We start from the raw sequence: 15,595 nt of genomic DNA on the forward strand, positions 1-15,595 counted from the left end.
GCTATTTTAGCGCCCAAGGGCCAGCGACTATACGAATTTCTGAAAAATTAAATGCGAACCATTAAAAAATTACATTGGGGTCGTTGAATTCTACTGTCGAACAGAGAAAAGGAGCTATTGACCTATTTTTCGAAAAGGTTTTTGAAAGGACTTACAAAAAAATGTAACCACAAATGAAAATGAATCTAGGAAAGGAACTAAATGTAAGACAGTACAACAAAATTTGATGGTAAAAAACAAGTTCATTGAGTTCTATTGTCATGGATCCAGAAGGGGATAAAGTTGATCTATTTTTCGAAAAGGCTTTCGAAATTATTGCCACAAAATTTAATCAAAAATGATAGTTAGTCCTTAATATTTAACATTTTCATTGAAAATAACCGTTTTTAAATGCTCAATTACATTTCTAAGTATATAAAGTATAGGCGGTCGACACTAAAATAAATGTATACCTATATACAGAAAGAGAGAAATAAATCCCTCCTATAGACACCTTTGAATATATTTATAGCTCTAGTAATTCTAACCGAAAATAGATGGAGTTCTGGTGTTGTAAAGGTGCCTGAAAGTATACTCCGATATCTAGAAATCTTATAGATACTTACCGAAAGTGGATGGGTCTTATATTTGCAGTATACTTTTGGGCAGCATTTATATTTATAGCTCTAGTAATTCTAACCGCGAATATATGGAATTTTTGAGTTTTAAAGTGTCTGAAAGTGTACTCCGATATCTAGAATTCCTATAGATACTTACCGAAAGTGGATGGGTCTTAGATTTGCAGCATACTTTTGGGCGGCATCTTACGTGATTTGAAACCTCCAGTGTTTTTTTTTCCAGCTTGCATCTCCAATAATGGCTCACTGCCGCGCAGATAAAGTTAGAATCTTCTAGTTCAACTAAATCACGGCATAAACCTGTTGCCTGTTCCGCCCAACCGCTTAGATAAACACGCCCACCCACACGCCCACTCACCCAAGCACACACACTCACACGGCTGTAGTGCAAAAATTGAGTTGACGCCTGGCAAGCAAACTTAAGCTGTCATCCACATGCCTGGAAAAGCGACGGAAAAGCAACGGAAAAGCAAAGGAAAAGCGGTGCAGAAGCGGTGAAAAAGCGCGGGGCAAGCACACATGCGACTGAGGGGTGGGCTGATGGGCTCCATGAGGTCGCTTGGTGTCATGTTTACTCGCCGTTGCCACGCGACAACTTGTTGCACGTCCTGGCCCCAATTCACTTCCTCCCCCCCCCTCCCGATCCTTCGAGCGACATAAGGAAGCTCTAAGGAAGTCGCAAAGGAAGGGTGGGGGGGGGGGGGAAACAGAAATGGGAAGCCAACTTCCAGAACTGGATCCACAAAGAGCCTGGTGCTCCGCTCGTTACTCTAAACACTATCGAAGAGCCACATAAAATTATCTTTTTGAGGGAAGTATATATACGAACAGGTTGTCAACAAGATGATACCTTTCTCTTTACTCTGATAAGCCCTTGTTTGCGAGATATTACCAAAAAAAGTGGGTTATTATTAGAAAGATATTTATTGTGCGACTTGTTAGGCGGTATTAGGGAAAAGCCTTTTCTGCTGAAGGCTTAAGGGATTTGCGAGCCACTTGTGAATATGTCTAAAAGTAGGCAATTATTGGCATTTATAGACTTACCCCCAAAACAGAACTCAGGCTCTGGGAGAGCACCCCTTTATATGAAGGATATACGATTGCTTTACTTAGTACTTTTTGATTACTTTATTTTTCATCGAAATCGTCTCACCACCAGGAAAGTGTATCACCAGAAAGGGAAAGTGGCCACGGAATACCAACGAACACAGCCCAATCTCTTAATGATTTTAATTAACAAAGTTTACCCCGTCACAGGCTCACGAACTTGACCAGCTTGCGGCCGCTCCGCCGGAGTAGCACCTTGCCCAAGGGCTGGCCGAAGCCCTCGAACTGCTGATAGACATGCAGGCCCCGCACCACCGTCGCGTGCACCACGCCCCTCAACCTTCGACCCGCGTACGGGGTGGCCTTGGTGGCCGTGTAGAGCTGCTCCGGCCCCACGGTGAACTCCTCCTCGGGACTCCACACACAGAAGTCGGCGTCGTAGCCCTCGGCAATGCGGCCCTTGGAGGAGGACAGGCCGCACAGCTTCGCCGGCTCCTGGCACATCAGCCGGTGAATGTCGGCCACAGTCAAGGTGGATCCTGGAAAATATGCATAAGTCAGTGGGATAGCGGCTATGGGGGCTATGGGGGCTATGGGTTGGGGAAAGCACTTATTTCCGGTCTCTTTGTGGCTGCAATCTAGCTCAGATTTGCGGTCTCCTCACCTCTACATCTTTCACAGTCGTCGCCAGTTTGATTATTGCCCTTTTATCCATATAGATAATACATTTAAATGTGTCTTTACTCAAAGCTACACGAATTGTCTTTCAAAGGAATATAAGATTTCAATCTCCAAGTAAAAACCCTGCAGATAAGTGCATTTGGCATTCTCAGAATTTAAATTATAGAAAATGAATTTCTGTTTTCGTGATAATAAGTTCAGAGCTATGGCGACTTTAGGGGATTCATTGCAATGATGAAAAACTTCTATAAATAAGCAAACAAAAACAAGGAAGAACGCTATAGTCGAGTATCTCGATTTTCCCTTATACAATGCACCCTTTTACTCAACGAGATTGGATATCAAATGGCGTGGCAGCATTTTGTTTGTTTCCCATTTTTAATTAGAGCTTAAAAACAACACGTCTTCCGTGGAAATGAATAAATTTAAAATAGAACCGAGCTTCCTGGAATTCTGGACAAGCAGTCATGTGCATTGTGGATGCCTGCGTGGGTTCTCAGAAGTGTGTGGGCCCTAGCAGCTATTCAATTTGTACAAATATAAGCCCCGAACAGCTGCTGCACACGCTGCGTATACTTCATATTTGCTATTCACTGCCCGGCCACTGGTGTTAATGAGGGGGGTGCTCGATGGCTTACCCCGCTGATTGGCTGCCGTCCAGACGACGGGCAGGCTGAGCTGCACTGAGTTTATGCCCGGCCAGGCCTTCAGGAAGTTGCCACGCCCCCTGCCGCAGGTTAGGGCGCGTGCGCCTGGCGTCGCCGGCGAGTGATCGCTGCCAATCATCCGGATGGCTCCGCCCAGCCGGAGAGCCGGCCACAGGTGCTCCTGATTGCGGCGCTCCCGAATCGGTGGCCATGTCTTGAACTCAGTCCCGCACTCGGGCACCTCCTCGGCCGCCAGGGCCAGATAGTGCGGACAGGTGTCCAGCGAGAGCTGCCCGCCCTGCCGGCGGCACTCCTCCACCAGCGGCAGACATTGGCCGCAGCTCGCATTCAGGATGTGGATGCAGCGCCCCGGGTGGCGCCGGGCCAGCCGGCAGAGCAGCTGCGTCGCCGAAATCTCCATGTCGGGTGGTCGGGTGGCCAGGAAAGTGCCGTACTCCCGCGGCGCCTCCTCGTCGGCATCGATTTCGGTGGACAAAGGCAGTTCGGCGTGAACCTGTTGCAAGTGAAGTGGCAGGCATTTAATACAGAATTTACTTTCGAATCACAGACAACAGCTGGATTGTTTGGACTAACCATGCAGATTCTTGAGGTTCCTACGCAGTGCGAGTTTTATTTAGCCGAGTGCTTCGACTACATACTAAAGTATGCTAGACTTTTTACAATTTAACATAACTTTAAGGGGCATAAATTGCTTAATGTTAAAATTAATGAAAATACAATTAACAAAATATAAATAAAGATGCCACACGAAACATACTAAACTATGCTACACTACTTATTATTTAATATAAATTTAAGGGGCATAAATTGCTTAATGTTAAAATAAACGAAAATAAAATTAACAAAATAAATAAAGATTTCACAAAAAACAAAAAAAAATAAATTTTTACTCAGTCGATTTTTCAAAAATCTTTGGTAACAGAACTTTAACGACTTAATATTTCTTAGCGGCTCTAATTTTGTTTGGTTGTTTCAATCTGATTCTTGATGGTGTATTGAAAAGGATGAGCCTATAATTCTTTTTTTTTAAATGAAAAACAGAAAAAAATGTAAAATTTCCCGACTTTGGCTTCGCAGCTGAAATGTGTGAATTAACCATGCAGATTCTTGGGGTTCCTACGCAGCGCTTGTTTATTTTAGCCGAGTGCTACGACTTCATACAAAAGTATGCTACACTATTTACAATTTAACATAACTTTAAGGGGCATAAATTGCTTAATGTTAAAATTAATGAAAATACAATTAACAAAATAAATAAAGAGGACACACAATACCACAAATATAAAGTTTTGCTAGACGATTTTTCAAAAATCTTTGGAAACAGATCTTAAACTACTTAATATTTCTTAGCGGCTCTAACTTTGATTGGTTGTTTTACTCTGATTCTTGATGGTGTATAAAAAGGATTGTGCCCTATAATTCTTTTTTTTTAATGTAAAACAGAAAAAAACGAAAAATTTACCGACTTTGGCTAAGCAGCTGGAATGTGTGAATTAACCATGCAGATTCTTGGGGTTCCTACGCAGTGCCTGTTTATTTTAGCCGAGTGCTACGGCTACACACAAAAGAATGCTACACTATTTACTATTTAACATAACTTTAAGGGGCATAAAATGCTTAATGTTAATATAAATGAAAATCAAATTAACAAAATATATAAAGATTTCTCACAAAAATATAAAGTTTGGCTTAGTCGATTTTTCCAAAATCTTTGGTATCAGATCTTAATCGACTTAATATTTCGTAACGGCTCTAAGTTTCTTCGGTTGTTTCACTGTGATTCTTAAAGGTGTATTGAAAAGGATTGAGTTCTATAGTACTTTTTTTTTTTAATGGGAAACAGAAAAGTACATATGATTTTCCGACTGTGGCTTGGGTTACCTATGTATATCATATAAAATTCAATAAACAATATTTACGAAAATTAATTATTACGAAAAACTGGATCTTTCTAACTACACAGCGTAAGTATATACTCTTCAGCTTGTCTTTCCGAGTTTTGTGCTGCCATTTTAAATTCTCTACCTCCTACTCTTGAAGTATTTTACTCACCGCTATGACAGCTTCGCCTTCCTCCTGATCCTTTTCCAGCCGGCAAAGGGCCTCCTCCAATTGAGCTTCGTTTACGGCGGGAAATTCCTGGGAGACGGGCGCCGCGGAGCCGCACAGTGTGCACTGCAGACCCATGACCCCGGCGGCCAACAGGGGAGCCAGCTGATCTCCGTTTCCGGGAACGAGGCCGCCCCAGAAGCCCACGTCCACGTAGATCTTGCCCCGTGCCGTCGACGTCTTTGCCTTGAGGGCCGCCACACTTACAGTGGGCGGTGTGGCATTGGTGGGTCGGTCGATGATGGTGGTGAAGCCGCCGGCCGCCGCCGCCTTTGTGGCCGTCACAAATCCCTCCCAATCCTTCCGACCCGGCTCGTTGATATGCACATTGGGATCAATTAGGCCCGGCATCAGAACCAGGTCCCCGAAATCATAAACCGATTCCGACTCTGTGTTGTACAGATAGGTGTTGACCTCCTGCGGGGAACATAGCACTAAGTAGGGGGATTTCGAAATATCATCTATATCACATGGTGTATGGGGTCGCAACACTTACCCTTCCGGATAATGCCTTCCGTATCGACGATAATACCGCCATGGATCAGGGAGTTATGGCTGCCATCGCCCAGAAAAATTCGCCGGCTGAGGAACAACAGATCCATTCTAAAATCACCTGTCTACTGAGCGAGTTTCCTCTTTAGCTTTCTAGTCTACATATTATTCTATTTTCGGAGATCAGGAGAGTGCTTTCTGGTAAAGAGAGCGAGAGCGATTCTTATTCAAATACCCCTGACTGATGTGTGTTCGCTTGGGTAGATCAGGCAGAGATCTTATATGTACTATGTATTATATTAAAGAAATGGTATTGAGAGGTCACTGAAAAATTGCATTTAAGATAAAAAGGGAAAACATAGATGGCAAATGATCTCTCCCATACCATTTCTTCAATATAATAGATTGTACATATAAGATTTAGTAAGTAAGTAAGTAAGCTATAACTTTTTAGTTAATATGATGACGAGAATATATTAACTAATATTATTCGGCCGGGAAACAATTTACTATATTATTCAAAAACAAAAGGCAATATATTGCTAAAACCGAAAAATCCTATAAATCCAAACAATCAAAAAATAAATATAATACTAAAATTATTATATTTTAAGCACAAACAAATTGGTTACCAACTATTCATCATTATATATTTTTTGTGACTGGAGCTTATAGTAAAAACAGTTGTATGTTAACTAATAGAAAACAGATTTTTTAAGTTTGTAATACCTGCGTAATTTAGGATTGAAAGCTGATTAGAAAAGTGTTATTAAAAAGAATGCTACAAAAAATGTAAGCCAAACTAACCCAACCCAATCTTGGTCTATATATTACAATTTTGTTTGTTTATTTCTTAATGTTCCCCAGATATGATCCCAAATCGTTCTAGGGCTTGGAGCCTAAAAATTCTGACCTTTCCCGTTGAGTAATTGAATTCGCCATGGAACTTTGGCAGCTCGCCTTCTCTTTACTCCCCGCTTTTTGGCTTATTAAAAACTAGAGAGGAAAAACAAAAACGAACCATTTTGTTGACCCACAGCGGAAAAGGCCAAAATCTGCTTATAGAAAAGCTAACCCATACACACACTTGTGCATGTGAGTGCCTTTCCGTTTTGGTGGGTGTTATGTGTGTGTTCAACTTTATTAAAGTGCCGTGTACAACTTTTGAACGATTTTTTTGTGCTCGTCGAATTAATTTTGTGTTTGTTTAATTTGTGAAAAATATTTTAATTGGTGGCGCCACCCAGTGGAAGCTTAGCAAACCTAAAATAGAGGCGTTCGGCATGCGGCAAAAGCAACAGTAAAAACAACAGTAAAAGCAAGACAAAAACACGCAGGCGAAAGCGAAAACGGAAAAGCAGACGAAAATGAAACCGAAACCAATAACGAGGCGCAACGATACGCATACATACACGCCAAACTGCCTCCGTCTGCGTGTGTGTGCCAGTGTGTGGGAGGATGAGGAAGAGGGAGAGGGCACGAGCGAGTGAGCGGGAAGACGAATGCAGCGGACGAGCCGAGTGCCGAAATAAGAAACGTTCCACTTGTTGTTGCTGCTGCACAGCGAGAAATTCGGGTGCGATTTTTAAAAATATCCCAATTATTAAACCATATTTTGAGTAGACTATTTACATAAAAAAAGCCATGGTAAATTGGGCTATTGAGTTATTTCTGTTGAGTGCGAAAGACGAAACATAATGAATACCATTTTGATACTCGCCTAAATGTCAGTTAGGGGCGAAAAATTAAATAAATTTCTTTTAAGATGCCACACCGTTTCCTACCCCATAACGTATGTATATATATTCTTGATCAGGATCACTAGTCGAGTCGATCTAGGCATGTCCGTCTGTCCGTTAGAACGCGTGATCTCGAAAACTATAAGAGCTAGAGGGTTGATATTTCAGATTTAGATTCCTTATCTTCGTAAGCAGCGCAAGTTTGTTACGCGAACATGCTACGCCCCCTTTGACGCCTACAAACCGCCCAAAACTGTGGCTCCAACAGTTTTCATGATGGAAAAAAAGTTTTAACTGAAATGTATTGTTCTCGTCAATACCTATCGATTGACCTAAGAAAAAGTTTGCCCCGCACACTCTAATGCCCACAATCGCCCAAAACGCTTAAATATGTCTCCCGCCCACACTAACATATATTGAAATCGCCGGCAGGTGGCGCTTTACAATCTCGCTTTGCTGCTTGTACATATATCTCCATCTCCCTTTTGCTTCCTTTAGCTAAGTAACGGGTATTTGATATTCGAGGCACTCGACTATAGTGTTCTTTCTTGTTATATTTTAGGTCGCAATAAATCAAAAGCTAATGAATAAAAGTTAATTTAAGATAGGTAGATAGATTTGTATGAGGGATCTTTTTATATTTGTGATATTTCTAATAATTCTGCCACTTGCCTCATCTGTGAGATACATTGACGGTTTTCGCCCCACCCTATAAAAATGTATTCTGCTATGCATAAATATTAAGACATTTAGAAAAAGTTACTGAATAAAATTCATTTATTGCCCATGAATATAGAATTTATCGAAACATTTTAGATGCATATTACTTCTAAATCAAACTTATGTTTCGTATCACAGCTGAGATTGCTTTAGGAAGCTGACAAATTTTCCTAATTATACCTGTTACTCGTTAAGTAAAAGGGTGTACAAGATTCGTCGGAAAGTATGTAACAGGTAGAAGAAAGCGTTTCCGACCCCATTAAGTATATATTAGGGTTGTCGAATTTTTTAAAAATATCGTATCGATGATATTTGGTTTTTAAAAAATATCATAATATTTGAAAATATCAATTTAAAATATCGATATATCGATTTTATTTTATATTTTTTCAAAATTATATCAATTTAAATGGGAGAGGACATCACAGGATGCTTATTGAAAATTCACAGCGCACAGTACCCTTAATATGTTGCTTTCACAAACAAGATATGAAGAAATTCAAGAAACCGAAAAATGTAATCAAATCAATTTCACATTTTTTATTAAATACAAGAATGCTATAATGAAAGCTTAGGTTCTTTATAAATTTTGATGCAATAATCACGAATTAAGCCAGGAAAACAGTCTCCAAGAAAAGGATTTTAAAAAATTTTCTTTTGAGAATCAAAATATTGTGTTTTCGGGTTTTTCTTGCATTTATAGGGGTTCCAGAAAACCCGAAAAGCCTTAAAAAGGTCAAAAATATCATTTACAAATAATATGGATATTCGATATTTCGGCCCAAAAATATAACGCTGATATTACTTTTTTTTAATAACATAGATATATCGATATTTTGATATATTTTCGACATCCCTACTTAATAGTATACAGCCCAGGAATTTTTAATGGGTGGTACAACTAACTAATTTTCTTAAGTGTGTTGGGATCTTTTTTAAATTTTCAAACCAAATTCTATAACTTAACATTTTTTCGGCGCCCAAGTAAGCATACTTCAAAATTTCATTAATTTACAATATCGTTAATATATTTTAAGTTCGTTTTCAGACACTTTTCGTAATGTTAGAAAACACCCCTTCGGTTGTTTGTCGCAGTGTGCTCCGTCGGACGCTGTTGCTGCTGCTGCGTCTGCCGCTGCTGCTGGCAGATACACACGTACGCTTAACACGCACACAAGCAGAGCGATGATGAGGCTGCAGCGCCCCTCCCCCACCAGCCCGCCCCCCCCCATTCGGCGCGCCGACGATGTTTGGGGCAAGGACTCGGGTCCTGTCGGCTGCCGTTGGCGCTGTTGCTGCCGCCGCTCGGCCGCAGACTCGCGTTCATTCTCGTGCTCATCGTCGTCGCTGCTGGCCGCACACATCCTCGGATCGAGTCGAGTCCTCCGAGACCTCAGAGTTCTCAGAGTCCTCCGAGTGCTCAGCCTCTGCGAGCCAGGATTCACTGCTCTTTGGGCAGCAACGCGACAACAAGTTGAACTCGGCTCGAGCGGAGCCATCATCCATCGACCATCGGCCATCGACCATCATCTAGCCAAAGGCACCTGGCGCTAATCCGTCGCTATAAACACCACGCTCAAATAATAACCAGTTCTGAATCCAAATCCGATTAATTCGCTTCACGAATCCAGTGAATTTCCAGCATCGATATTAATGGTAAATTGAAAGTGTATATCCCATCTGAGACAGAGACACCCCAGACATTTTAGAAATTTCAGAAATTCGTTTGTTGTCTTCTGTTCTGTTGTTTTTTTCGGTTTGTTGAAAACTCCATAAAAAGTGAGCATAAAAAGCTGATAAAACGTTGTTGCCGAATTTGTTTTTTGTGATGGTGCCTGAGAGCGCATTAAAATCGTGTAAAAGTCATGTAGCATGTTTACCCCGGGCTTTGTTTTTTTTTTATTTATTTTTAAATTGTTCGTAATTCACAAGTGGCAGGAAAAACAAAGTGCTTGAAAATCATAAATTCGATTGGTCGGCGAACGTGGGGGAATTTGCCAATTTGGCAGTCTGGGGTGTTAATTGAAAAGAATATATGTATAGGCCGCCTGCGATGGGAGCCTGATTGATGTCATTGTGTGGCAACGGGGTGATAATCGAGTTGGGGCACCCAAAAGTCCTTGCCCCTTAGAAATGGCAAATTGAAACTGGAAACTGGGGGCATTGTGTTTGCCAGCCAATGCAGATAATTGCCAGATTAAACGATATTTTCATATTGACTTTGTCAGCCCTTTGATTTGCCTTGAATTATAGAGCTGGTCATATTTGCATTGCATGCCCGCAGGCCATGGAAAAATGAAAGCCCTTTCCATGGCATAGAGCAGATTAAAACCGTCAATTAATGAATCTGGCGTAATTAAAAAAATGAAAAAGTGTATACTGTTTTTCCCGCAGCTTGTCGTGTTTTGAAATAAAATGCAAAAAATAGGGCTACCCACTAGGATTTTGAACAAACTCGAAAGATACAAACAGAACGCACCCTGACTTTTGGCCCTATTCGATTCGGCGGAATTAATTGCCTTTGAAACCAATTTTTTTTCCTTTTTTTTCCGGTGCCATCAAAGCAAAGCAACGCAAAGCGGAGCAAAAATAAATAAATAAAATCGTAAAACGCAGCAGAAAGTAATAAAATAGGAGCGGACACGTTCCACGAAAACCCGGAGAGGAAGCCAAAGTGTCAAGTAAGCAAGCATTTAATTTTGATTTATTATTAATTTTCACACGCCCACACGAGCAACAGATAGCGGGATAATGGGGTGGTTGGGTGGTTGGGCGGTTGCCATAATGGGATGCTGGGGGGCTGGGCTGCCCGCCCACTTGACGGCTTAATGCTGGTTATTATTTTTACCGTTTGCCGTTGCCACCTGCAGCTATCCGATGAATAATGCAAAAGAAAAATGAAGGAAAGCCGACCGAGCGACCGACGTCGGGACAAAGAAAGCCAAGCGAGCGGGCAAATTATTGTAATTACTATTTTCCATTAGCAGCGAATTTTCGGCATTTTCCCCCAAAACCGTAAAAAAGGTAAAAAGAGGACGGACGGCGGCGACAAAGACAAAAAAAAAAGGCCGAAATGAAAACGAAAGTGGCGCAAAGTTGTGAAATACGTGCGTTTATTTGCGTAATAACTTGCACTGTTTTTTCTTCTTTGCCGCTTTGCCGCTTTTCCTTTCCCTTTTTCCCCATTTCCCCTTGACGTTTTTCCACAGCAAGTCATAAAAGGCATCGCGCACTGGGGACTTAGTTGCCAAAGGATGAAAGCAGAGCGTACTCCGCATCCTTCCATCGCCCGGGCATCCTTGTGTGCGGCTTAAATTCGGTTCCTAGAACAAGTTTTAATCCAGCTTTCGCATCGTTCTCCGGCGTCGCCTTCTCGGGGTCGCTCGGCACTATAATCCGAAACATCGATGTAGTCGTTGCCCCACGCATCGATCGCAAAAATGTCAATTCCCCCATAATTAGAAACTCCCTTTCGAGAACCCCACAAATCACTAGGGGCTTAAAATAAACGGAGAGAAACACTAGCTTTAAGGCACGTAGAAAAACTAGTGCAATCTCTTATGGGTATTTGAAACACACAAAAAAACTATCTGAGATGGAAAAAGGATCTTAAATCTCTTTTAAAATCAACAAAATCTCAATGGACTTACGAATATCTCCATAATGGGTGAACAAAAGTATGCCAAGGCCGGTCAAAGCTTATGCCGGAGGTACAAACTAAAACAATATCAGACATTTTTATAACATTAAAAACCTTCAACTTAAAATATATATAATTCGGGAACAAACTGAATAAAAATCGATTGCTTTCAAAAACGTACAAAGAGAAAACTATCTAAGAACATTGTTCTTGAATTGAGAACATTGTTCTTGAATTGAGGACATTCGTTCTTAAAAACCGTGTAAGTACATTTTGGTATCAATATAAGAACAAAATGGTGAGAAGAGAAAAGTTAAATTGAGTTTATTAAATAAATTTTTGATAAGTATACACTAAGGACTGAACTAATAGTTTTTTTGTACATACCATTCGAGCAAAATAAAAACATTTTCAACTTAAAAATGTCGTTCTATTTTTAAGAGCATTTTCAACTCAGATAACAACATCAGAATTTTCTCTGTGTAGGTAGTAAAATAACAGAAATCTATTATTGGTGATCAAAATACATAATATAAAGAAAATCTGTGGAAAAATGGTTCCTATATCATTTTGAATTGACTTTTAACAACGTGCCTAAAAGTATGCTATAAAATAATTTAAATCATAAGGTGTCTAAAAGTATGCCATAAAATAATTTGAATCATAATGGTCCTTCTATTATAAGTAGCGTGTATTGCGGTCGTATCTCCATCGTCTTCGCATTGCTGCGGATTTAGGCGAGTCTTACTTGCCGCCATTCTTTGTGGCTGTTGCTTTCTCTGTTTTTTTAGGTTCCCTGAATTGTTGCTTTGTTTTATGTTTATTTTTATATGACCGTTTGCCTTTGCTGCTCTGCCTCGCTCCTTTCTTTTAATGATGCTCGCTTGAGCCCAAGGCTTTAATTGTATTGATTAAATGCTTAATTGTGTTGCCAGGCAATGCTCGAGACAAAAGCCAAAGCCAAGCCATGGCTCAAGTCCCAAGAAGATAGAGTAAAAAAATATATATGTATGGGGAAGGAGATGAGCCGCCTTCAAGGAGACGAGGGGGCCGTGAAAAAACGCATTTAATTGTTATTAACAAGCGCACATTAATTACAATGATTAAAGCTGGACTGGGCATCCCTTTCGCTCGCCGTCCCTGGCATTCACTATAATTAGTTGGCCAAGACGCTCAGCTGTTTAATTAAAACTAATAGAGTTCCTAGTAGTCGTCTCCGCTCTCCATTCTCGGAGCTCCATGCTCCAAGCTCCGTTCTCCGTTCTCAGCCACGACAATCCAATCCAATCCGAGTTGAGGCCAATCCGAACGTGAAACAATTAACGTGCAGGACCAACAAGGACGCTGCCCAGATGACAATGACAATGCCAATCCAAAAACAATGCCAAGGCGACGGCAGCAAGCAAAGCACCACCGCACCGCCAGAACCACTGACGGCAACAACAGCAACAACAGCAACACCACCAACACCACCAACAGCCACAGCAACTAATGCAAACAATGCCAAACAACAACTGGCGAAACAGCAACCTAACTGAAAGGGAAGGCTAATCGAAGCACCAGGAAACAATGTCACGAATACCCTTGAGAACGTAATATTCCCATAAAATATATTTCGGTTAACTGAATAGATCCTATTAAGTAAGTGGAATTAGTGGAATTAGTGGTGGGTTGTGCCATAATCTCTAGGGGATTGGAACCACTTCAAAAGGTGTCCAATAATATGTTGGGTTAAGTAGAATTAATTAATGGTAGCATACTTTTGGACACCTCTATGCGTGGCTTCACACCACTAGCTATTTCAAGTTCCTCTCTTTTGTTCTACAACCTCTGAGATCCGAAACCCATAACATAGGAGTACAGAATTATAGTTTGGCTACGAAACTCACAAGAAATAGGGATTACTTAGAAAGGTGCCTGAAAGTATACTACGATAAGTCCAAACAACTTTTCTCAGCATACTTTGAGGCACCGTTTGAAGCCGATTGAATTCTCTAAAGATAATCCCCCTAAAGATTAAAGACTTGACACCTTTATAAGTGATTTCAACCACTAGCTATTTCCAAGTTAAACATATGTTTTACAACCTTTGAGCTTTGAAACCCATTACTCAACAGTCTAAAAGTATAGTTTGGCAACGAAGTCTTTAAGAAATAGAGGTTACCTAAAAAGTACCTAAAAGTATGCAACGAAAAAGTCTATGGAACGACACTTTTCTTAGCATACTTTCGGGGACCGTTTTAATCGGATTGAAATCCCTAAGGATTTTCCATGAACAAATCCAATTAGCTGCGAAGCGCTTCTCAAGACCTGTCATACCTTCTCCAGGGTAGCAAGCCAAGGCAAAGCATAAACAGATGCGTTCTGCTGGCCAAGTTGAAGTCGGGCCAAGATTTGCCGACAGATAGATATTTATGGACTGCCAGAGCTTGGCAGCCCCGGTCCCCGGTCCTTTTCAGTGGCCTGGTGCGAATGTCTGTCTGTGGTCTACGTAGTTGGACAAGGTGTCTGGATGAAGATGGTCAGGAGATTCTGTCGCCGCCTTTCGTGTCCGTCTGCCACTGAGCTTCTTAGTTGACGTCTTTTGGCTTTAACGTAATTAGGCTTTAACTTTCGGGGGCTGAGCGCATTAGCGTTAAGTAAATTTCCCGGCATTTATGATGGCGGCCAAATGGAAATGGAAGTTTCCCATTGCGTAAGGCATTGCGTAGCTGTTGAAGAGGCGTTTTGTCGACCTTAATTGTGGCCTGGATATGGTTTGGTAATTGTCATGTCATGCGGATATGCGCATGATGATGAAAAATAACACTCATGGCATTGCTTAAAGAGTGGCTTCAACGCAAACATCCAGCAAAGCGATTTGACCCAATGGATGATGGTGTTATATCACAATAGGAGGCCTCGCATAGCTTTTAACGTAACAAATTCGTAATTTATGTTTATGTGTTTAAGAATTTTTCGATTTAACGTTTAGATGTGCAATTATTTCATGAGCTCTGTGACTTAAATGATATTTACTAATCATTTAATCGCGAGTTGCTCACATAATATTAGGCTTCTAAGCCCATAAATAAATCTCAAGGAATGCATCCACCTATTTGAAATCCGGAAGATCGACGGTTTCATTTCACTTCACTATATAAGACACCTGTATTGATGTAAGACCCTAGTGATTTCTGTACTATAACTAAACTATAAATTTTAAGAATTCATTATGCATTTTATTCTCATAATCGTAGTACCCATTATCACCTCCTTAGGCACGTTCAGTTTCATTTCGCAATAAAGATCATTAAAAATAATAAAGAGCTAGAAGAAAGGGTAATAAGTAACCGAAAACAAAAATAAAGATAGTTATATTAAAATACATATTTAAACCCCTATAGGTTCTGCTGGAACCATCGATATCGTTTGACTATGAACTCACTCTTTGTGAGTTTTATTCTCATAATCGTAGTTTCCATTAGCACCTCCTCTGGATCTCGCCTGGTTCCGTTCCACTTCGCAAAGAAGATCTTCAAAGATGTTAAACCTTAAGAAGAAAGAACTAAAATGAAGAAAGGTATATTATTAGGAATATGTTAAAGTTGCTTTAAACCTTTATGGATTCTGATGAAACCCTTGATATTGGTTATATTTACCTTATACCAGGAATTTCAAGGACTCTTTTTGAGTTTTATTCTCATAATCGTAGTTCCCATTAGCACCTTCTTACGCACGTTAGGTTCCATTTCGCACTGCTTTTCTCCCGATCGATTGCCGTGCTAACGGAGTGCATAGCCGAGCTCTCGTAAGTCGGACTTTAATCGGGAATATTGACAGGACCTTTGAACACCTTTGACGTCCGGCGATGTAGGAGGACTCGGACAAGGACATGGACAT

The 15,595-nt window shown here is 40.8% G+C and overlaps 2 protein-coding genes across 3 annotated transcripts in view; one reads left to right on the forward strand and one right to left on the reverse strand.

Annotated features, from left to right (window-relative positions):
• Positions 1–1,721: 1,721 nt before the first annotated feature.
• LOC119558369 (allantoinase) lies at positions 1,722–5,736 on the reverse strand. Of its 2 annotated transcripts, none has more exons than XM_037871882.1 (4): positions 5,619–5,736; positions 5,066–5,539; positions 2,984–3,506; positions 1,722–2,203 (listed from the first exon to the last, which is right to left on the reverse strand). In XM_037871882.1, the coding sequence occupies exons 1-4, from the start codon at positions 5,658–5,660 to the stop codon at positions 1,869–1,871; spliced, it is 1,374 nt and encodes a 457-aa protein (XP_037727810.1). In that variant the 5' UTR covers positions 5,661–5,736; the 3' UTR covers positions 1,722–1,868. The 2 variants fall into 2 exon arrangements, with proteins under 2 accessions (XP_037727810.1, XP_037727809.1); XM_037871881.1 differs by having other exon boundaries at positions 5,066–5,556; positions 5,619–5,728.
• A 3,854-nt stretch (positions 5,737–9,590) lies between these two features.
• The window catches only part of LOC119557108 (mucin-19), a 42,543-nt gene continuing 36,538 nt past the window's right edge, over positions 9,591–15,595 (forward strand). The window contains exons 1-2 of the mRNA XM_037869687.1: positions 9,591–9,729; positions 10,638–10,754. The gene's annotated coding sequence lies outside the window, so the exon portion shown is untranslated. The remainder of the gene's footprint in view (positions 9,730–10,637; positions 10,755–15,595) is intronic.

This window comes from Drosophila subpulchrella, chromosome X (genome assembly GCF_014743375.2).
Source record: "Drosophila subpulchrella strain 33 F10 #4 breed RU33 chromosome X, RU_Dsub_v1.1 Primary Assembly, whole genome shotgun sequence".
Lineage (NCBI taxonomy): Eukaryota > Metazoa > Arthropoda > Insecta > Diptera > Drosophilidae > Drosophila > Drosophila subpulchrella.